Source organism: Anabrus simplex, chromosome 2 (genome assembly GCF_040414725.1).
Source record: "Anabrus simplex isolate iqAnaSimp1 chromosome 2, ASM4041472v1, whole genome shotgun sequence".
Lineage (NCBI taxonomy): Eukaryota > Metazoa > Arthropoda > Insecta > Orthoptera > Tettigoniidae > Anabrus > Anabrus simplex.
Window position 1 is genome coordinate 1,117,636,903 of NC_090266.1, and position 24,992 is coordinate 1,117,661,894.

Below are 24,992 nucleotides of genomic sequence, written 5' to 3' on the forward strand. Positions count from 1 at the left end.
GAACTAAACCTGGCCACACAGCTAGTTACAAATAGAGGATTCCGGTAGCATTTAGTAAATGTACACAGGCTTGCTGACTGAACGCAATAATGAAGGTGTATGTATGTGTGACTTGCACACTTTTGTCTGTAGATATTTTCCTCCTTGGACATTAAAACGTAGAAGGGTTATTTCATACAGTGAGTGCATTCTTCGAGGAATGCTACTTTTTACAACTTATCGTATGGATTGTTCATAATTCAAAAAAGGAATGCATTCAATTTAGCACGAATTCATCTTTGAACTGAAAAATAAATAAAAGTGCTTATTAGTAAATGCCTTATACAACAATGATATATTGTATCAATTAGTTGCGTCTGTGAAACGAGGCGCGATATATCCGGACAGAATGTAGTCTAATTCTCTCTCTTTCGTTCAGCACAGTCCTCATGTTGTGATGTGGGAGGTAACTTGCTATGACACCACCACGTTAGTGAGTTTCTCGGTCGTCATATTACATATCATTTTAATTTATTACCTGCGTTTATAAAGTTTACGAATTATCAGACAAAATTTTAATTTCATTTTTGCAATTTATAAATAATAATAATAATAATAATAATAATAATAATAATAATAATAATAATAATAATAATAATAATAATTATGTGACTGAAATCAACAGATGACATACAAAAAGAATGAATGTATACGAAGGACTTTTATACTGTTCCTATATGAGTTCCAGGTGTTTTCCTCTTGTTTCTTGTGAACTTTCAGCCAGGGATGTGTCGGATTTGGAAACGGGGATTGTACGAAAAGACGAAGGATCTAATCTCGGCTCTGACAGTGGCCACCCTGTGTGACCTCCCAAACTCCCTCCGACCAGAGCTGGTATACGGTCATGTAATTTTAAATTCAGGGAACTGACACCACTTTCTAGCCCCAAATAATCACAGCAAAGCACACATTCCAAGTCAAATCGATTGATATTTCTGATTTCCGTAATAATTTACGTGTTAGGACGAACCAACTGTATTACTAAACACTGCATGTTCAATGACTTTTTTACTATAAATATTGATTTTAAGGAATTGTCAAACAGTGACAAATTACATGATTTCTCCACACCTAGAGAAGTACAAATGTAACTCCAAAACTATTACAGCCATAGACCTCATTCTGGGGACATTTTAAGTCAAATACATAGGATACACAGCATAGTTCTTATGCTGCGATATTTACTTGAATTCGCAAACTTCTGAATACAACACTTGTTTTCCATTTTCAATAATTCAATAAAATCCCTTTTAGTTAAGACAATGTATGTTACTTTATTACTCCTCTTTATTTTCTCTTGCAAACTATTTACAAATAAAGAAACATGTCGGTGGTGCGCGAGCAATACCTCGTATTCCACATTGTTCTTCCAATCTGTTATTCTCCTTAAGACTTATCACGCCTCCCAGCCACAAATGAAGTCCATCAGGACAACGTTCGTTCGTTCGTTCGTTCGTTCGTTATTTTTTTGTGTTCATTTTCCTGTGCTAATGCGTAGAGGAAAATGAACGTTACATGCATTATACTGTAGGGAGTGGGAAGGTGATCAGGATCAAACTGTGTATCAACAATGACTAACATGTGAAACTGGATACCACTCCCCGTTCTTTGACACTGTGTACAGCCAGATGCAACACATTTCATTCGCTTTGCAGTTTTAGATTTCACCTTAACATACATAAACCCTCACTTGCTCTATGGCCCGCATAACTAATATTGCTATTGTGCATGCAGGTTATCTTGTTAAGATCAATGGAATTAGGTATAGCAGAATGACGATCACAATAGCCCATATATCGAACATCTCGACCTTGTTGAGAGACACCACTTCAGTGGAAGAGATACAAACCCACATCCTCTGCCCTAGGTCATGAGTAAAACGACTGAATGAATGACACTTTTTAATTTCCACTGCACGTGAACGTTGAAACTACTTACAGCTGTGATCAATTACTTACCACATAATTTAACCATCGTACAAACCATCGTGATCCCATCGCCTTGACAACGGGTCAAGTCTCCAAGTCAAGGAGGATGGTTGTCCATATAATGTCATGGTCGGTCAACGAGAAATCTCTACCGTACACGGAATTGGCACTTAAAAGTTATATTAAATTAGAAATGATAATACCGAGAGCCATATCGGATCTCAAGTGCTTACTGTTGAGATGTATGTCATCTTCATCCACTTCCGTGAGAGGCGGGAAGTACACTTCATCAGCGAATTCTGGATGGGGGTTTGATGCACTGGGTGTGAACTGGACGTAGGCCAAATTTCTTTGATCCAGTTTCTCCTAAAACATAAAATACACCGTTAAACTAGTTAAAAAGTACATGGCAGAATTTCGAGATTCCCTGTCAACAGTTGTACATTATGACACCACTTTAGTAGACACGGTTCTGCACACACATGTGTCCCTCCAACAACGCCATTACAAGGAATCCTTGACTGAGTTAGTGATTCACCCATTAAGAAATGACTAGTAGAATGGTAACGGAAATAGCATAGACGAGTCCTGAGTTCGTACAAGTCTCTTTTTGAGTGACTAAAGCGCACATTCCTTAATCATTTATAACGTGATCACCTAGTCCTCTTCTGAGATGATACGTTCTATACTTGGCTGCAGATTCTCATAAACCACCGAAAATGAGGAGCATGTTGGGGTATAAACTTCCAGTTACAACCATCATGTGAATGTCATCTACCAAATAGAGCAGCTCAGACGGCAGAGTTGTGCCCTCTTGTGTATATGGCTGTGGCCTATGAACAGGAACTGTCCCGGCATTCGCCTAGAAATGAAAATGGGAAATCACAGAAAACCATTCTTAAAACAGCCGACGGTGAGTTTTGAACACACTCGTCTCCCGAATGTAGAGTCGCAGCGCGTAAACTCCGCCCCGCTGAGGGGGACTGTTGTACCCACCTCCCTGATTATCTCCCTTAGTTATGTGTAGAGGGGTATGATGTTTCTTGTAGCAAACCTTACAATTACTGTTCGAGCACTTGCGATTCGTAGTGCTTCACATGACGAAATACGGTATTAAATTTACTTCACATTGATAGCGAGAATGCTGGAACACTTCAACAATGCATGTAACTCCTTGCAACATAAACAATGGTAGCAACTCACTGTCATAACAAAATGATGTGATCAGCGCATGCCTCTCCTCTCACTGGTTTGATGTCCTGACTCGTTAGCAGTCTCAGCATCATCGGTATCCTGAATTACTTTCACAACCTTGTATTTATTTTCTGTAAATTCACATAATTCTTCCAAAGGATGTAAATTAGGAGAAACACATGATAATTCATAATCCTTTCCAGCTTCCGAGTCTAATTTAACAATGATTCATGCAATCGTACATCCGTGTTGAATGCTTGTCAGGCAAGTAAATTACTATGAATGCAATTAATGAGCAACACTCTGCTGTTACATTAAACAGTACAATGACTTTAGCATTGTTGTATATGCGATTAACCAGATACCATGTAACATGAAAATTATCACTACTTACAGCTGAATTCTTTATCAGCATGTGTGCCTCACTTTGAGCATCAGAAATGTAACTGTTTTTAGTTTTAATGCTTCAAATGTACCCCTGAATACAGGTAACGATATAACTGCTCAGATACGATCCAACTCTTTGATTCATCCAAGATAGCCTCATACTTAACCTGGAAATCTTCCTTATCATGACCATCTTCTACAGTATTTCAAGTGCATCTTGATGTTGTAAATACTTATCCCGTGTCTTCCGAAAATGTTCAAATCTACACTTAGTTTACAACAGTTCATATAGAGATAATGGTCTATAAACGTACGTATGTGAATGGGACTAGACTTCCACAGTATTCTCTGGTTCACTAAGAACGTCTTTCTTTATCCATAATTACTGCAAGAAATCAACAGGAAGGATTACTTGGCCTGAAGTTCAGATCTGTTGTGTTGATGCAAACTCAAAGCAATGATGTGGCTTGTCATTCGCCACTAATGAAGTTCAACGTTTTCCATGAAGAAACATAACACATGCACACGTAACCTTGCACGTAACGTAATACTCATGAATAGCACACAAAGGAAAATACTGCTTCTAGTAATGATGTCACTGATAACGATAACAAGCAAGCAGTCAATGCTGGTTTCACACTCACAAATTCATGGCTGGTCCAAATAAAATATTACACACAACTGACCAACTCCTCGTACACATAAAAATACAAGGACTGTGCACGCCCACAGATTTCTGATCTATACGGGAGAAAGTAGGCTTGTGTCCAAATGTACCTTACGTGGCATGCAACAATTCAACACAAATTACTTGTTGATGCATAAACCCAAGTCCTCTGAAACTGATCAAAAATCACATGACCACATTTCAACTCCCAAAGAATATGGTGGACATTAACTAATGATGGCAGAAGTAGGATGACGTAGTAAATGGGTAAGAAAGGCCCTCAGAGGGTTGAATACGGGTCGACTTGGTTTTCTAAAAAATAACCATACTTCAGGAATCACTAAAGTTGGAGATGTGAGATTCAGCAAATAAACTCGTCATCAATGAATACCGAGTTTAGAAATCTTACCGAGACCTCTGATAGATGTCACAATATGTTACTGCTGTTGACAGTAGATGGACCAGGTTTAGATCCTGTCTCAACTCTCCTACGGTTATGTCTATGTTAGCTGAAGGCGGCTACTCTCATTTCATTCTTTAAGCATTGGCTTCAGGTCGAATATTCGTATGTTCGAAGCTAGGAATTCTTCGCAAGTGGTCCAATTTCACTGTCGTCAAATTAAAGAACGATAGGCTAATTGCTTGTGTAGCATGGTTCTAGTTGTTCCCGTCCAAACTCTCTGAAGTATCGAATTCGGCAGCTCGTAACAGCTCCCTAATGCACTACTGCCAGAAACCGCTACAGCGCTGGCAACGGAACTGCATCAACTGTATCCAGTGCAAGACGTTGCAAATACTTGAAAAAATTAGAAAACGATGTAGGAAAATCGTCATTCCTATACAAACTACCAGTCTTCCGACGACTGTGTGGTTTATAATGATGGGGTCACTCACAGGATCCAGGAGAGTAGGCAGTGCGATTAGAGGCGCGCAGCTGTCAGCTGGCATCCGGGAGATAGTGGGTTCAAACCCCACTTTCGGCAGCCCTGAAGATGGTTTTCTGTGGTTTCCCATGTTCACACCAGGTAAATTAATTAAGGCCATGGCCGCTTCCTTCCCACTCCTAGGCATTTCATATCTCATCGTCGCCATAAGACCTATCTGTGTCGGCACGATATAAAACAAATTTTAATCACTCACAAATGTTCACCAGTTTTTTCGGAATATCTACCACCAGAAAATGACATCAATTTACGGTCTATTGACAATTCAGAATTCCTTACGTCTGTATTTCGGAATAAGATTTCTAGATTTGCATTGTAGTTGTTTTGTTGACGTTATTTGTCTCACGTTCTGCCGTTGATAATGGAATATATTTTGACTGGTCTCCTCCTCCTTTACAGTTGTGTCTGGAATCTGCACTGAGATTATTTCTTTGAAAGAGAAAAAGGTTGTAAGAACAAGTGACCAAAACAGCGAAGGATCGCTGGTCGGATACGTATACGTGAATGAATGTTTAAAATACCGTGAATATAACTCCAGTTATGCTTACACTGATCACCACATTGGCAGACATTTTGAAATACACTGACTGACAGAGCAAATGCAACACCAAGGAGGAGTGGTTCGAAAGGGATGAAAGTTGGGAGAAAAAGAGAGACGGCACGGACGAATAATTGATGTTTATTTCAAACCGATATGCAGGTTACACAATGCGCACGGCATCGACTCAGTAGGATGTAGGACCACCGCGAGCGGCGATGCACGCAGAAACACGTCGAGGTACAGAGTCAATAAGAGTGCGGATGGTGTCCTGAGGGATGGTTCTCCATTCTCTGTCAACCATTTGCCACAGTTGGTCGTCCGTACGAGGCTGGGGCAGAGTTTGCAAACGGCGTCCAATGAGATCCCACACGTGTTCGATTGGTGAGAGATCCGGAGAGTACGCTGGCCACGGAAGCATCTGTACACCTCGTAGAGCCTGTTGGGAGATGCGAGCAGTGTGTGGGCGGGCATTATCCTGCTGAAACAGAGCATTGGGCAGCCTCTGAAGGTACGGGAGTGCCACCGGCCGCAGCACATGCTGCACGTAGCGGTGGGCATTTAACGTGCCTTGAATACGCACTAGAGGTGACGTGGAATCATACGCAATAGCGCCCCAAACCATGATGCCGCGTTGTCTAGCGGTAGGGCGCTCCACAGTTACTGCCGGATTTGACCTTTCTCCACGCCGACGCCACACGCGTCTGCGGTGACTATCACTGACAGAACAGAAGCGTGACTCATCGGAGAACACGACGTTCCGCCATTCCCTCATCCAAGTCGCTCTAGCCCGGCACCATGCCAGGCGTGCACGTCTATGCTGTGGAGCCATTGGTAGTCTTCTGAACGGACGCCGGGAGTGCAGGCCTCCTTCAACCAATCGACGGGAAATTGTTCTGGTCGATATTGGAACAGCCAGGGTGTCTTGCACATGCTGAAGAATAGCGGTTGACGTGGCGTGCGGGGCTGCCACCGCTTGGCGGCGGATGCGCCGATCCTCGCGTGCTGACGTCACTCGGGCTGCGCCTGGACCCCTCGCACGTGTCACATGTCCCTGCGCCAACCATCTTCGCCACAGGCGCTGCACCGTGGACACATCCCTATGGGTATCGGCTGCGATTTGACGAAGCGACCAACCTGGATCACCATACCCCTCGTAAAGTCGTCTGTCTACTGGAAATGCCTCCGTTGACGGCGGCCTGGCATTCTTAGCTATACACGTGTCCTATGGCACACGACAACACGTTCTACAATGACTGTCGGCTGAGAAATCACGGTACGAAGTGGGCCATTCGCCAACGCCGTGTCCCATTTATCGTTCGCTACGTGCGCAGCACAGCGGCGCATTTCACATCATGAGCATACATCAGTGACGTCAGTCTACCCTGCAATTGGCATAAAGTTCTGACCACTTCTTCTTGGTGTTGCATTTGCTCTGTCAGTCAGTGTATTTACCACACAAAGACAGTTGGCACCAAGACCACTCCAGAATAAGTTCCTCACAACCATCTTTTAAAGCTTCTATCTAAACCTCCTCAAACCGAGAACGTCCTCCAGCTGTAAACCTTTCCCGAGGTATATATATAAATTTGATAACAGAAGTTTTGGACTTCTGTAAGTGATTTCCTATTTCAGGGAAAATACATTTAAGGATAAAGTACAAACAATCATCTCAATAACTAACCCGCCATTTCCTTACGTCCTTATCAAACACACTGCGTGTAAATACGGCATTCTGAAACAACAATTAGGAGAGTATTTAGCATAATTTAAGTTTTGAAATTCAAAAATTGCAGATTACCAGGTGTCGTGTGGTCAGAACGATGAATCCTTTAGGTCACTATTCTCGGTTTCCTAGACCGCGGTCGCCGTCTCATCGTCAGATAGCTTCTCAATTGCAATCACGTAGGCTGACTGGACCTCGAACCAGCCCTCAGATCCAGGTAAAAGTTCCTGACCTAGCCGGGAATCGAACCCGAGCCGTCCGGGTAAAAAGTAGGTACGCTACTCCTACAGTCCGGGACCGGCAAAATTATAAAGATATTAAAGGAATTGTCCGCCTCTGTGGTGTAGTGGTTAGCGTGATTAGCTGCCACCCCCGGAGGCCCGGGTTCGATTCCCGGCTCTGCCACGAAATTTGAAAAGTGGTACGAGGGCTGGAACGGGGTCCACTCAGCCTCGGGAGGTCAACTGAGTAGAGGTGGGTTCGATTCGCACCTCAGCCATCCTGGAAGTGGTTTTCCGTGGTTTCCCACTTCTCCTCCAGGCGAATGCCGGGATGGTACCTAACTTAAGGCCACGGCCGCTTCCTTCCCTCTTCCTTGCCTATCCCTTCCAATCTTCCCATCCCTCCACAAGGCCCCTGTTCAGCATAGCAGGTGAGGCCGCCTGGGCGAGGTACTGGTCATACTCCCCAGTTGTATCCCCCGACCAAGAGTCTGAAGCTCCAGGACACTGCCCTTGAGGCGGTAGAGGTGGGATCCCTCGCTAAGTCCGAGGGAAAAACCGACCCTGGAGGGTAAACAGATGATGATGATGATGATGATTAAATGAATTACGGTGATGTGTTAGTCTAGTTTTGGGTGCATTTCTCCCACAAGGAGCTCCCGTGACCGCCTCTGTGGTGTAGTGGTTAGTGCGCTTAGCTGCCACCACCGGACGCCCGGGTTCGATTCCTGGTTCTGCCACGAAATTTGAAAAGTGGTACGAGGGCTGGGACGGGTTCCACTCAGCATCGGGAGGTCAATTGAATAGAGGGGTTTCGATTCCCACCTCAGGCATCCTCGAAGTGGTTTTCCGTGGTTCCACACTTCTTCCCCAGGCAAATGCTGGGATGGTACCAACTTGAGGCCACGGCCCCTTCCTTCCCCTTCCTTCCTTCCTTGCTTATCCCCTGCTCAGCATAGCAGGTGAGGCCACCTGGGCGATGTACTAGTGGTCCTTCTCCCAAGTTATATCCCCGACCCAAATTCTCACGCTCCAAGGCACTGCCCGCGAGGCGGTAGAGGTGGGATTCCTCGCTGAGTCCGGGCGAAAACCAACCCTGGACGGTAAACGGACTAAGAATGTGGAACAGGTATCGTGCAACCGCCTTTCGCATACTACACACTGAATCCAGTCAGATCTATACTTCTATGAAAAAAAACCAAACCCCATGGCACTACAGCCCTTGAAGGGCCTTGGCATACCAAGCGACCGCTGCTCAGCCCGAAGGCCTGCAGATTACGAGATGTTGTGTGGTCAGCACAACGAATCCTCTCGGCCGTTATTCTTGGCTTTCTAGACCGGGGCCGCTATCTCACCGTCAGATAGCTCCTCAATTCTAATCACGTAGGCTGAGTGGACCTCGAACCAGCCCTCAGGTCCAGGTAAAAATCCCTGACCTGGCCGGGAATCGAACCAGGGGCCTCCGGGTAAGAGGCAAGCATGCTACCCCTACACCACGGGGCCGGCATACTTCTATGAATTCATCATTAAATTCCTCTGATTCATCATCGGAAGGATAATTATTTGTAATTCCACTTTTTACGACAAAAAAAGTCATGCTGAAATAGGGATGAAATTCCTGTAGCAAGCAATAAAGTAAATTGAACTCTTCGGTGACAGCTTCCGACGATGATTTTAAGTAAAATCTTATCTTTGCATTCTTGGAATGTTGAATAGAATTCTTTAGCAGTCCACCTCCATTCTTCATTCAGATCCTTCAATCACTTCCCCGCAAAATTGTTCATCTGAAGCCCTGATTCATCAGCCTTCCGTATATTCCCGGGTTTGTCTAATCATTTGTTTCTGTCAATACGTTGAATAATTCGGCACTTCTTTTCTTCAGGAACAACTCATCCATTTAGCTCATGATTTCTCCTTAGAAATAAGTTCAGCTACATTTTAACGCCATTTTTCCTTCCGTGTAGAATGCGATCATTAAGCCTTACACCCCCGCGTTATATTAAGCAATCTTCCTTACATCTCTCCTGGACGGAACATATCCCGCAGTTTGAAGGTCAGGTACAAGTTTCACTATTTTCCTGCATCATTACCTAATTGAGAATTTTTATATATTTATTCCCGCTCTTTGAATGTATTCGAGTATATTGAATTGCCTGATGGCTGCTAACAACGAGAGAAGTTTGTTGAGTACTGCATTGCTTCCCTCTTCACTCCAGGAATACCCTTTTTTATCTGGGTAGGCTGCAGAATGTATTTCGCACGGTGACTGAACCTATACGGACAATAGTAGTAAGTCTATTTCAGCTCACTAGGCTATTAAAATGATAGCAATGAGTCACCCGTCAACTCTCGTAGCATCTCCGGTGCAAATACAGCTGACCAATGCTGAGGCTGCAACAATGGCTGTAGGTTACAGTATGCGATGAATTTACTATGTCTCACAAGGGAGTAATTGCAGCGTTGGACAGGACTCTCCAGGACATTCGGAGAAGCAAACATCTGATGGGCGAGATGACTGTATTACAGGCCGGGAACTTCCGGCAGACTCTAGGCACACGTACTAATGAGATAGAAGCCTACTTGTGGCCTAAGTCGAAATCCTATCCTTGCGAGTCAATAAAACGTGATTTGAACGCTTGAATGATATAGCTGACGATGGCCATGGGATGCAGCCTGAATCGAGAAGATTTCAGGCCACGGCTATCTCCAGTGCCTCGTTGAGAGAAGGTGTGTTAGCTTCGTATGAGAACGCGCCCAAAATGGCTATCAATTTAGTCGTCCCACGCTTCTTAATCTTCACAGCCTGGTGAGGCAGATAAAACTTTGCGCCAGGTGAGTCTTTCACAGGACCGACTTCCACTTGTCCCTTCTAGATGTAATCTAACATGTTACTATAGCACATCTCCTTTAGGCTTTCGTTGTTTTGAAATATTGTCTCTGAATTGCTCAGTCGTATCTCTGTATTTCGTCGATTATTCGACGGAAATATGTATTCACATTCCACGTGGAAGGATACTTGAAATTCTTCCATTATCGTTGAATGTTTGGCGGTCGGTGATCGGTCAGACGTTTCCGTTATCTCCATGCTATCCAAGTCCCAGAAGAGTCTGAGATCTGAATTCCAAGGCAGCGAAGTCTCGTCAAAATTCAAGTTAAACGTCGCAGAATTCACATATATTCCTGAACGGTTCCCACTGAGAATCCACTCAAATATGGATGGAATCAACATTGCAGTTGAAGAGCGGCGTATCATTGATCTGTCCCTGCCGATTTTCCAGTACAAGTCTCCATCTATCAGGATCCCAATGGGGAGGTGTTCTTTTGAGTCTGTCTTAGGATCAGGTGGTTGTAATTTCCGCGTCTGTATCAAGGTCTTTATATCTTTCGGGACGGATGGTTGGAGTGAAAGCGTATGGGCACATTCAATGGCGCTGAGAGTTACCGTGGATTTCGCCCAGATTCCCTTCACGAATCGGACGAGTCTACGTCGGATTGAAACAGTGAAATGAGACTCGAATGTGCATACAGTCAGTTCACGTTGGTCAATGGGTTCCAATTGAAATTCGTCTATGAGTGACCTGGTGATGAAACATCACTGACTCTCGCCATCTAGTACACAGTGAGCAGCATTACATAGTCCCGTAGGTCCTACAACCTCACTTTGGCAGTTTGGTGATAAGTGAATCTAAATGGAGAGAAATCGATCCTGGTAACAGCGGTGGGGTTTCAACGTTCCATATGTGCTTTTCTCTTTCTTGTCGAAATCGCAAATAGATTTGTGGTGACCCTCCCAGCAGTGAACACATTTTCACAATTTTAACGTGTATATCTGTGACTGAGAGAGAGTGAAAATATCGGCTCGCCTTCTTAAGACGGTTTATTAGAAAAGTGGTACGAATACCCAAGGGCTCTTTCGGGGTTGTCTTTCAGACTTGCAAACTGCTGCTGCTGTCGAAGGGATGCCCAATAGGCTTGAATACTCGCTGCGTATCTTCTGTGCTGTGAGGGCACCATCGACTTCTTCCCCCAAGAATTCCATCTGATTTAAGATTCCCTCGGAAAGCCTTTCCTTCTAATATCATTTGGGAAGGTATCTTCGAGGCGATTACTCTACCATACACGTCAATGTCTTTGCCGAGCGCATGAATGGCTTGTATTTGGCGGCTACAATCACTGAACTTCAAACTATGAGCCTCAGGAGTGGGATACTGAATAGGTTCTATGCCTTTCAACTAATCTAAATGCGCTTGAATAATTGTATTTTTGTCAACGTAGCGGCCTTGAAGAATTCTCTTGGTCTACTCATACGTTTCCGCAACCACAGCAATGCCCTCAATTAGGTGTTAGGCTCCGCTTTCAGGTAACCGCGCAAAAATGTACTTGTTAATGGTGGACAACGACGGGTCTTTATCAGTTTATTGCTCAAATTGTTCCCAGAAACGTGCGTATGTTTCAATATCTCCTACGAAAGTTTCAAACTTGAACGGAGGAAGTTATAACGTAGTTCATGGAGCTTTTTTTGCTAGTTTCTTTACGTCGCACCGACACAGCTAGGTCTTATGGCGACGATGGGATAGAAAAGGCCTAGGAGTTGGAAGGAAGCGGCCGTGGCCTTAATTGAGGTACAGCCCCAGCATTTGCCTGGTGTGAAAATGGGAAAACACGGAAAACTATCTTCAGGGCTGCCGACAGTGGTATTCGAACCCAATATCTCCGGGATGCAAGCTCACAGCCGCGTGCCCCTGACCGCACGGCCAACCCGCCCAGTAGTTGATGGAGCAATCACTCCTGTTGCAAGTTCCACTCACTGATCTTAACGTTTGCCGTGGAAATTGCTAGGCTCTTTCCAATGTCACTAGACATCAGAGTCGACCAACTACTCATATTTCAGCAGGTTCTCTTCGTTGCCACCGTCATCAAGGGATCATGTGTCTCGTCGTCGAGAAGCAACGTCACTTGTAATCTCTCCTTGTAGTGTTGGTAGTCTTCGAGCGGTGAATCTTCTGTTAGGTTATTTATCTCCCTCGTTCTTTTTCTGTTCAGATGTTTTCTTATGTAGCCTCCTGTCACTTTGTCTCGTACGGTAGCTCTTCCTGGAAGGGTGCATTTGTCACTGCCTGCGTTGGAAACCTTAGTGGTCAGCTTCGTGCCGTCAGATTTTCTTCGACCGAGGCTCTTGTTCCCATTACAACGGGGTGCACGTGTGCCGGAAGGGGGTGACGCAAGCTTGCGTTCTTTAAACTGCAGTACCGGAGCGACAAGCGCAGTTTCAAACTTTCAGTAACAGAGTTCGCCTGCACTAACAGATGGTGCATTCTTAGGTGAAAAAGAAACCTACTTTACACTTTCAATAGCCATTTACAGAGCACGCATGCGTAACCTCCTGACTGATGTCCTTATTTAATGACAATATTCCAAAATTCATGCATGTATGATCATGCAAGATATCTCAGTGTATATTTTGATATTAAATATTCTGGTTCGTCCATAGACGTGGATATTGAAGTGGTCAGTTGGGTTTGTCAAAGAATGCCTGCGTGGGTCATGGTATGCTCAATTTCCTTGAATCACCTGGGGAATTCCCTGAGGCGTGAGGTGGCAGGAAGACCCTGAAGTCTTTGGGCGTGAAGTTGTGAAGTTTTGTAGTCCAACCAGTCCTAAGTCCCGGGTTTTGGCACAACGTAATCGCAAGATGAACTATTTCCCTTCGTCTCTGTCTATCCTCCACAGCTTATTTACAGTCCGAGTAGTGTGTAAACCAAGAAGACCGTTATATGACTCAAAAGAAGACTACCAGTGCACATGTCCGCAAAAGAGTGGACATGTGTTCTATAGTGCCTCTCGCAAGACAGCGTTTGTGCAACCTGTTGGACATGGTTCGATTCCCTACCAAGAAACGAGTATTGCACTTATGGCCAGAGGTCCGCTGGATCCCCTTACAGTGAGAAGTTGGTTTACGTCAAAAGTAAATGGCCCTTATTTAGGTAAAAATGGCCCCCAAATTTAACAGCTTTGTGGTCTCAATTTTAGTTTTCCTCTTTCCTTAACTGTCATGAAGAAACACTGGTATTCATTGCAAAATATGCCATGTGACATTCCACTAATTAGAAAATAAAAGATCTGTCCACGTTCTAATAAATTAATCGATGGCGATGTCCAGTTAGAAAGGAGTAAGGTGCATGTTTCGTTCCTCCAAGGAGGGACTAGATATTATCCCGAACTGATTTATTTCACGACAAATGAGAAAGAACTATGAAACTTTGAAGGAAAAATATGGCAAGTTGTAGATATAATTGTATGGTCCGGCCACCACCACCACCACCACCACCACAAGCGCCTGGGAGAGTTCTCCACCGAACGGAATGTGCTGACTAAGTGTGCATGTTTAACCTCACATGACCTCACTTGGCGGGCGATTTGAAACGTAGGGCGGCTAGCTCCGTGTGAAGGCTTAAATTCACAGACCCCGGGTTCGACCCCAGGCTCAACCTTACAAGGGTGTTAAATTTACAGACCTAAGTTCGATGCCAAAGAGTACAAGCTTAACCTATCTGGCACGAAGTTCAACATCCACGCTAACCGCATAACAGTGTAATCTTAACCTAATAGACTGTAAGACCGATACCTGTTTCAGCGAAGTTGCGCATACGCATAGAACGACTTCTCGTGTTTATCCCCTTTCCAATCCCCGTGCCCCGGGTGGTTTGAATTGCTAAAATCATTTCCTATTAAATTTTCGGGGAATGGGACGTGAGGAACTTTGATGCCATCCTGTATGTTAGCGTCGTTAGCAAAGCGTGACAACTAGAAACATGAATAAAATTACAGGTTTTTTTTATTTTTTTTTAACTTTAAAACCTTTACCTGCTCATCTCCCTCAATCGCCCTCAGTGCTGCTTCCAGATCTTGGTCCATCATGGAATCACATACACTTCGATCGAATTCGTCTTCACTGGAAACATAAATAAACAAGCACATTAAACTATTTCAAACAAGTTTAATGAATGGTAAGAAATGTGTCCAGTAAGGTGTACATTGCAGAAAGCGCGGGATGTTTCTCCGCCCAAGGAACTATTAACTACTGTAGATTTCTAAATTGTTTTTCATTAATACTGAAGCACGTGTAGCAATTGCTATGAAAATCAATAATTCTCGAATTGAATTTTTGAGCTAATTCTAAGAAAATGAGCTTCTCTTAAAGTGATTCAGGCGGCTATTTAACAGGGATTGAAACATTTCCTCCTTCGTTTTACATTAAACTGCATTTAACCTTTGATTTTCGAGGAGCGCATTGTGGTGGTTGCCATATGTTCATGGGTAAATAATGAGATTTATCAGATTGAGTGTTATCGATACAGTCATTTTCACCTGATATTATACATTTACTCTCCAATAAACCGAAGTATAGTATCACACAACATAACATTCTTAGAGGGTAGATAATTACAGCAACATTTGATTCAATCGTAAGGTGTATTCAACATCATGACGTGTCCATAATATCAGTGTGAACACCATCTTTTGACTTTCGAGGAGTATTATGGCATGGCGCTACCAAGCGACCGCTGCTCAGCCCGGAGGCCAGCACATTACGAGGTTCCGAATGGCCGGTGCGACGAATCCCCTCGGCCGTTATTCTTGGCTTCCTAGACCGGGGTCACGCGATCTCACCGTCAGGCAGCTCCTGAATTGTAATCACGTAGACTGAGTGCACCCCAAACCAGCCCTCAGATCCAGGTAAAAGGACCTAACCTGGCCGGGAATCGAACCCGGGTCTTCGGATGAGAGGCAGCCGCGCTACCCCCAGACCACGGGGACGGCTCCCGTGTTTGTAGTGATGAAAAAATAGTAAATGATACTGTGCAAACTTCATTTCTGTAGAAAGCGATATATTCATCTCAGGCGAGCAGGCCAAATGACGTGTCCGTTACAGTCATCAGCTGTTAAAAGTGGAGGAAAGTTATTTAATGTTGGAAAGGGTTATGTGTTTAAATAATAGTTGCAGTGACTTGGTTTCAACGTCTACCGCCTTCATGACCAGATAGTACTATCTGAAGTGCGTATATATTAGACTTAATCACAGTGAAATAACACTTATTTGTTTTAAATTCAGTATTTTCTTTTCACGAGTGAATTAATGTCATAAAGTGGATGCCAGCGTTTCATTTGGACCATTAGTCCTACGTTATAAATTGACCAATACAAAATTGTATGCAGCGTCTTGCTTCGTTCACTTCTATTTGTCCTTCAAGTTGAGCTTCTACGAGAGGGCCTCTCAGAGTACATGCACCAGTGCATTGCACGGTGCAAGGTGTAAAAGACGACTTCGCTTGGTTGACCAGAGTGCAGACCCCACTCCTCGATTTGGTGCAATAGCGCAGTCTCTCTCTTTCCCCACGCCTGTCTCGCTTCTTCCGCCTGTCTTCCCTTTCCTCACTTGCTCTGTAGCGCCCCAAATGCAAGCCGAGTTGCCCTGAGACGAAGCGCTGGTCCGAGCCGAGCCGAGTGGGACCGATGCACTGTACACAGGATCTCTGCGCCTCAATTTGCACGCGTGAGATTTTAGGCGATTGAGAGGCCCTGTTCTACGAGAACGTCGTCTTGAATTCCTATTTGAACAGCTTGTGGAACTCATACAGCAGCTTCTAGTTGTTTCGTTTATACTTACATGAACGTCTACTTGTAATATTACTTGGAATTTTAACTGGATTCTCTTAATTGGACACTTATCTACATTCAGTGTAATAAGTTATGTACTTCAGGAATTTTTACGATGTATTAATGGTTCAAACTGTATTCTAATTTCAATAATACAAGTTTAAACTTTCACCTATAACATGGTAACAACGCGTGGCTGAACGTAAGAAGATGCGTGGTAATTCTACGAGGGAGTAAGTGGATTTCAACATTGAGATAGAGTTCATCAGAATGTTATCTTAAACACGTGAATCGACGCCGACAGGAATCGAAATGCAGGGACATCCATCACCCTACAGCCCAACACAAACAACCAAGTAATCGAATATAATGGAAATCAAGGTTATAAGATAAGTTGGCCATTTCAATTAATGTGATTTGTTGTATTAAAATAAATTTGACGGATTTTCTTTAACGTAGGGTAGACGAGACAGTAGGAGGTTCTACATATTTAAACTTACAATAATATTCCCCTGACATTAGTGTATTTCATTATTTGTTTTCAAGCGTTCCTTTAAGGTTTATCTTTGTTATTTAGTTGAATTTATGCGCATTTGGAGTAGATGAGGATGGGGAGTCTTCAGATCATAACAACGTGTGACTGACAGACGATGGAATAAAATCAACCGCAGTAATATGAGAAAATGAAATTGTATACGCGATTCTTCCACGCATTCAACATGATATTTTATTCGCCAGTGACTGAATTTGAGTCATGTCTTCATTTCTTGTTCATTACTTCATTTACTAATGTACTTAATTTTCATAAACTACAATTTAGAAATTAGATTGAAATAGTTAATAAGATTAATTGTAAATGTTTAATGTAGTAATAGGGAGAAGAAAGCACGCATCAAAACAAATTTTGGACAACAATAAATTATTACTCTCACGCCAGTTTGAGGTGATCAAAAACTGTGGGAGGGGAGTATTCTATTCTATTCTACGTAATGTTCATCTAAATTTAACTCACTTAAGTAGGAAGGGTGCATCCCACATCCTATAATAATTATTCTTTAATAGAAATAAATCGCTAATTGGAAATAATACTAATTTTAAGATAGTGAGGAAATTTGCTTTACGTCACACCGTCACAGATGTGTTTGTTGAAGGCCGTGTATTCTGTCTTTTCAAAAGATATCTGAAAGCCGACTTTTTCCGGAATTCTTCTTCTTATTATTATTATTATTTCAGTATTAGAATATGTAGGTATTTCTATTCGTGAAGGTCACAAGCACCATGTTATCATCGACCTTTCTTTCTTTCTTTTTTTTATGACGTGACAGTCGATCAAATAGGACATATTTGAAAAGTGAATTGACTTCTCAGTTGGAGCGGTTTACAGGCCTATTATATGTGTTTTCGAAACGTAAACCGTGCCGTCTGGTAAACCGTATCAAAATGAATGGCAGAGGTCTTCACATACAATACACCCTCAGTGTATATATATATATTTGCTATTTGCTTTACGTCGCACCGACACAAATATGTCTTATGGCGACGATGGGATAGGAAAGGTTTAGGAATTGGAAGGAAGCGGCCGTGGCCTTAATTAAGGTACAGCCCCGGCATTTGCCTGGTGTGAAAATGGGAAACCACGGAAAACCATCTTCAGGGCTGCCGACAGTGGGGCTCGAACCCACTATCTCCCGATTACTGGATACTGGCCGCACTTAAGCGACTGCAGCTATCGAGCTCGGTGATCAGTGTATCTAGAGCACGCACTAAAACATTCCGTTTATTCTGTCTGAGGTACATTATTTGTTCTGCATTACCTCGCTGTTTTCTTTACACCATTTAAATTACCCATACCGAAAGTCAGGGCCAATGAAGACAATACCTTATCCCCACTCCCCCAATCCTTCCCCCGCGCCCTCCCCCAACCTCCGCGGCATTTCGTCGCACCGAAGCGAACAGGTCTTACGGCAACGATGAGATAGGAAAGGGCTAGGGGTTGACAAGAAGCGGCCGTGGTCTTAAATTGCCTGGTGTGAAAATGGGAAACCACGGAAACCCTTTTCAGGGCTGCCTACAGTTGGGCTTAAACCCACGATTTCCCGAATACAAGCTCACAGCTGCGCGCCCCTAACCGCACGGCCATCTTGCTCTGTAGGAAGGGCATCCGGCCGTAAAAATATTCATATCATCCCCGGGCCCGTATCAAGAAAAGTAACTAACTGTTAAATCAACAAGTTTCGAGTTTCGTGAAATTAGTTCTTGATTTTTATATATTCTCATTTATATGCATATATTTGCCGATAAATAAACAATGTACTTTAATGTATGCATTATTTTTTGTATAATTGAGCGCAAAAGATGCACACACTGTTTGTTTATGAAGCTAGTATGGTTGTCAAAAATGATTCGACCATGCTTTTCAAATATCATATATAACATTGATTTGTTTTGGTACCCTCGACAGCTCTGATAAAAATGCCAAAGTACCAAATTACTTTTTATCAAACTTATATTTCTTTGAAAGAAACGATCAAACTAGGTACAGATTTGAAACCTGCGTCAGCAGAAACTACCGGTTATCAAATTTAACAATGCTAAAATTGCACTCTTTCGCCACTTCAGACCCCTGTGTGGGAGGTGTCGTGCCAGATGCGAATGCGACCTGTGCTACTAGCGACTCCATAATCTGTATCGCACCGGATGCGACCGGCGTTGACAACCAAGTTGCTATGACATCGTCCAAGATAAGGCAAGCTAAATCAGAACACAGGCCAAACATTTATAGCACTGCCAGTCCAACGTTTTTCGTCAGTACATGAAGTGGCTCAGTCCAACGTGTTTACCCAGTAGATGAAGTGGCTCAGTCCAACGTTTTTCGCCAGTACATGAAGTGGCTCAGTCCAACGTTTTTACCAGTACGTGAAGTGGCTCAGTCCAAGTTTTTCACCAGTACATGTAGTGGCTCGGTCCAATGTTTTTCACCAGTACATCATGTGGCTCAGTCCAAAGTTTTTTTACCATTACAGTACATGAAGTGGCTCAGTCCATAGTTTTTCACCAGTACATGAAGTGGCTCAGTCCAACGTTTTCATCAGTACATGAAGTGGCCAAGTCCAACGTTTTTCACCAGTACATGAAGTGGCTCAGTCCAACGTTTTTCACCAGTACATGAAGTGGCTCAGTCCAACGTTTCTCACCAATACATGAAGTGGCTCAGTCCAACGTTTTTCACCTGTACATGAAGAGGCTTTGTCCAACGTTTTTCACCAGTACATGAAGTGGCTTGGTTAAGTCCAACATTTTTCACCAGTTTCTCGCCAGATAGAAGGCGTTACCTTCTAGGTGGCTCGATCCTCCCGTTTCGGGAGGGGAATGAAAACGTGTCCTTGTCCTTGCGAGCACTTCCAGAGAGCTGGGCCGACGGTCGTACGCCAAGTAGCCTGGCGCTTCTCTACCCACGTGCGGAAGGGAACGGTGTACACTTACCGATTAACAGTTGGCAATTATTTTGGTAGAGGAAGAGGTTAGTCCACTCCCCCTATAAACAATAAAGCATAATTGGTTACTGATCTGCCTGTGCATGAGTTAATAGACAATATAGTGAATTTTATATGACTAATTGTAGGAGATTGGCATAGAGTTCCTCCCGGGACATGGCGCTGATCGTTCATAGTTTTAAGACAAGGTGCCCCTATCTCTTCCCCGTTTTATGACTCTAAAAGCATAAATTTCAGGCTATCCTGATGGATTCGTATTCGACTCTGGAATCATTGATAAAGTTTACAGTTTTACGGTGTGTTAATCCAATAAACGAAAACAGGGAAGGGCATCTAATCGTAAAACTTTACACTTTATCTATGATTCCAGAGTCGAACACGAATCCTTTAGGTTAGCCAGGGAGTTAAACTTATGTTTCTCGTGTTACTAAACACAACGACAGAAGGGCAAAGCAAAGCAAAGTCATCTCCGTACAGATCATGAAGGTACTTGGAGGGGTGGAAGGTAAAGGCTTCACTATCCGTAACCTCAGCACTTGATGGGGTAGAGTAATTAGCTTTACGCCCGGCCACCTTTGCCCCCAGGAATTAACCTAGTACTTATTTTTGGTGTAGGCTGAACGAACCTCAGGGCGATGTGTACCTCCGGAAGTGGAAATCTCGTTTCTTAAATTTAAAGATTTTCTGACGGGAATTCGAACCCACGTTCTTCTGGGCGAACCGAGCACGCCTTTACCGCCTCCGCCAGGCAAAGTCAGAAGGACACCTAGTCATAAAACTATTAACGAACATTCATCTCTAATGTCCGGTGATACAGTTCAGTCCCGAGACCCAAAAGAAACTCTATGCCAGTTTCCTACAATTAGGCATATAAGAGTCATTATATTTTCTATTAACTCATGAACAGGAAAGTCAGTAGGCAATTATGCTTTATTGCTGATAGGGGAGTGGGCTAACCTCTTCCCCCTACCAAAATAATTTCAATTGTCCGGTAACTGTATACCGTTCCCTCCCGTACGTAGCGACAGACGCGCATGACAGTCGACCCAGCTCGCAACGTGTCGTCAGCTTTCATGTGCTGCTGGCTTGCCGCCATTTTACCAACAGTGCCATATAGCGGAGGACTGTTAAGTGCTGCTGCTATCTGTTAGTCAACTCCACAAACGTAGCAAGTAACTCACGAACTAGCCGTCAGAATGCAATAGTTGTAGGTCTGCGCAATGCCCATTGAGCATTCCTCACTCCTCCACCAACGAGCACGGTATAAAACATAGCGCCAGCTGTAATGAGCGGCATCTCTCGCTGTTACTGGGCATCTGCAATCTCTGCAACCTATCCTATATTTTTGCTCGGCCGGGTGGCTCTTCATGTTTAATTACAGCTCCCGCCGACTGCAAGAAAGCATATAAGCCGACTCCGCACTGGCAGTTGGCCTCCCCAACTACAATCCTTTCCCATCATAATGATCGCCACCACTACAACCACGACCTCTGCTCGCACCTCTCGTTTTGTATCTCTCACCACGCTCACGTCTTCCCATCCATCTCCGATCATGTCCTCCTTCCTCCTTACGACACCTGCACGCCCCAGTCACAATCAACGGCAGCCACTTCAAGCCACACCTGCCACACCACAAGATACGACTGTCGACGTACCTCTACCATCGTCACCAACGCCAGCTCCATCACACCATGGAATGTATAGCTGTGTCATCCGAGGCGTCGACCCTACTTTATCTGTCTCATCCATTCTCCGAGAACTCCACGCCGCAAGCGTTCCGGCACGCCGAGCTTTCCGCATCAAGAACCCTACTGGCCCGACATTCTTGGTACGCATTCATCTACCTACGGAAGCAGACATCCGCCATCTCTTCACCAACGGCGTATATATCTTCAGGCATTGACATAAAGTTGAACCCTTTGTTCCCCTCCTAGACCATTATTCAGACATCCTCCCCCACACCCACGACATCGCACCCAGCCAGCCCCTATTTCCTATCAACCTAGCGCTTCTGTCCGCTCACCTCCTCCCTCAACTCGTTCCTTCCTTCTCCGACTATTCACTACTTCCTTAAGTCAGCTCGTCGCTACACTCCTCCCCAATCACCTCAACCCTGCTGCCTCTGTGGATCAGTGGTAGAGTGTAGGCCTCCGGATCCCAAGATAGCGGGTTGAAACCCGGCAGAGGTAGTCGGATTTTTGAAGGGCGGAAAAAGGGCCATTTGACACTCCATGTCGTACGATGTCGGCATGTAAAAGATCTCTGGTGACACATTTGGTGTTTACCCGACAAAATTAATTAAATCTCAGCCATAGACGCCCAAGAGAGTTTCGGTTTACTCGGTCTGCCATCTAGTGGGCCTAGAGTAAAACGGAACGTCGAAATTGACGAGCAGACAGCCAGATAGCGTCAAATTGAAGTGTCTGCACACGGTAGCTGAGGCCATACGATTATTATTATTATTATTATTATTATTATTATTATTATTATTATTATTATTATTATTAGGTATTATTATTACCTCAGACCTGGCACTCTCATATAACCCTCCACATCTTCTGCGCGTCATACCTCCATCACATCTTCTACTCATATATCCTCTCAAATCATCACATCGCTCTATCTACCTTCCTCATCTCCACGCACCACACATTTTTCCTCACAGCTACGGCCCGGGAGACGGCGTCACCGTTTAGGGGCCCGCCCCGCCCTTCGGGCGGGGAATGAAACACGTCTTCGTCGTCGTCGTTATGAGCTTCACTCCAGTGTACCTCAAGGCGGAGTACTCTCTCCTACTCTTTTCAATCTATTTATGACAGATATGCCTAAACCGGCACACGCGAAAGTCTATCTTTACGCGGACGATACAGCTATCTCCTCTGTCTCGTGACAACCAGCTAGAGTGCAGACTAACATTCAGGACGCTCTCTCCACCCTCGAACCCTGGTTCGAGAAGTGGAGAATCAAAATTAACGTAAGGAAAAGTTCGGCTACTCTCTTCCCCAAAAGAGACAGAAGTGATCCTGACCCCCTGAGCGTCTTTGGAGAGGTTATCAGGTGGTCAGGCACCACCAAGTACCTAGGGGTTACATTGGACAAGGGACTAACCTATCGTCATCAAATTAATATTACTGCGGTCACAGCTAGCCGACGTCTTTCCAAATTATTCCCGCTTATGAGAGCCGAAAATGGGCTCACTAGAGTTAACAGACTCCTGCTGTACAAGACTACAATACGTCCGACCCTAGAGTATGCCAGTCCTATCTTTGGCTGCGCGGCTAAGTCGCATCTAGCGAGGCTACAGCGCATTCAGAATAGAGCGCTGCGCTTCATCTCATATGCACCTTGGTTTACTCGTAATTCAGACCTCCACAGAGACAATAACATAGCCTCTCTTACCGAGCGCATTATGAAGCAAGCCAGGAAGTTCTGTGCAAAGCTCGGTAATATCAATAACCCTCTTATTAGGGAACTGGGGAACTATGAAACCGAGGGCCTCCGTTACAAGAGGCCCAAGGTCTTAGTCTCTACCCCCCCCCCCCTCCCAACCCCCGTCAATAGGCACTAGGTCATATCCCGACTAATCGTTAATGTATAAAACTCGGCCACTAAATCCAAAACAATCCAGTCTAAACACCAAATTACCAAGAAAAAGCACTCAAAGCCTCAATAGGCTGACGGGCTAAAATAGTCCAGTCAAGTTAAACATTAAAGGGGGTCATGCTTGCAAAAGGCCCGGTCGTTCTGAATTTTTTATATGTTGTTAGGACCTCAACAAATATTTAAAAACCAGATTTGCAATTTCCAAAGTGCTGTGCGAGCGGCGGTGTACTCAAGAAACCATGAAATTTTCGGACTTTTTTCAGGTTTTGCTCAATATCTCAGTGAAGGAAGGGTCTGACCGGTATAATTACTCTACATACTTTTAAAGTAGACTAAAGTTTCTACAATTTGAGACCAGGGCGAGCTCTATACAGTCATTGGTTCCCAAGATACGGTTCTTCGAAAATAGGCAATTTTTTCCAAAAAGTGAATTTTTTCGAAACTGTCACATATTTTGTTAAATATATTCTAAAATAGGAATCCCACGTCAAATATTATGTGAAATGAAGTTATAGTAAATTTAATTGGTTTTCATTTGAGACCTGAGTGGTACCTGTAGGCCCAGCGGTTCTCTCAGAAACGGCAAATAACCAAAAACAGTCATAAGTGGGTTTTTGGGGGGAAATACAAATAAACTGTTCGCACTTTTTTATGGTTTTATGGTTTTATTAATTTTTATTGGAACCTTCATTTGTACACTGTCCACAATACGCTCCCTTTTGTCCACGCATCTGGACATATTTTGTACGCTAAGAGCGCGCACCTCTACCTTCAGGATATGATAGCTCTACAAGAACGGATGGATAAAAGTGAATACGACATGTTCACAAAAGGATCATTCATTCGCCGGTCTGACAAGTTTTGGTATGGGTTGTGATCAGACCTAACAATTGAACAGGACCTGATGCGATCCATGAAGACCTACGGCGGGTTGACCCAAGGAAGGGGAATATCCGACAGTGTGCCGGCAAGGTGGACAACAGGAATGGTGTTTATGGTGAACATATGTAAAAAACTAGAATTTTTTGCAGCATCTCATATCCTACTGGAGAGCAGCATGTAGACATGAGGTTTTCTCGAATCGTCCGAGATAACAGTGATGTGGAAAAACTCAAAAACTGATTTGCTCTCCACCCTCCATTTCCCAAAACTGACAGTTTGCTTTCTATCAGTAGTGGTTTACTGACTGGTCCTGAGGATTTAAAGGATGACTTGAAGTATGAGTTGGCCCCGTTCCCGATGTCTCTGTTCAATGAACAGGGGATCCGCAAGGGCACAATACCCACTCTGTACTCTGCCTTCACCCCCCTTTCCAGACACACGCCGATAGATGCCAGCACTCACGTCATTTTGGATGGTGGCTGCTTCTTGCATAAGGTCGTGTGGCAGCGGAAGAGCACAGTTCGAGCACTTTTGGCGCGTTATACAACCTTCGTCCGTAACCACTTTGGGAAGAACGTCTCCATCGTTTCTGACGGCTACCCCGATGATGCTACCAAAAAAAAACTCACCAAAACAGCGGAACGACACCGGCGCTACGCAGCTCATTCCACGTACGAATTGACGTTCGATGAATCGACAGTAATTCGAATT

At 44.0% G+C, this 24,992-nt stretch overlaps 1 protein-coding gene across 1 annotated transcript in view; it reads right to left on the reverse strand.

Moving 5' to 3' along the window:
* The window catches only part of IA-2 (tyrosine phosphatase IA-2), a 965,150-nt gene that overhangs the window by 501,743 nt on the left and 438,415 nt on the right, over window positions 1–24,992 (reverse strand). The window contains exons 5-6 of the mRNA XM_067142075.2: window positions 14,509–14,596; window positions 2,201–2,333 (exon numbers count right to left, since the gene is read on the reverse strand). Of these exons, the coding sequence (XP_066998176.2) occupies window positions 2,201–2,333; window positions 14,509–14,596 (221 nt within the window). The remainder of the gene's footprint in view (window positions 1–2,200; window positions 2,334–14,508; window positions 14,597–24,992) is intronic.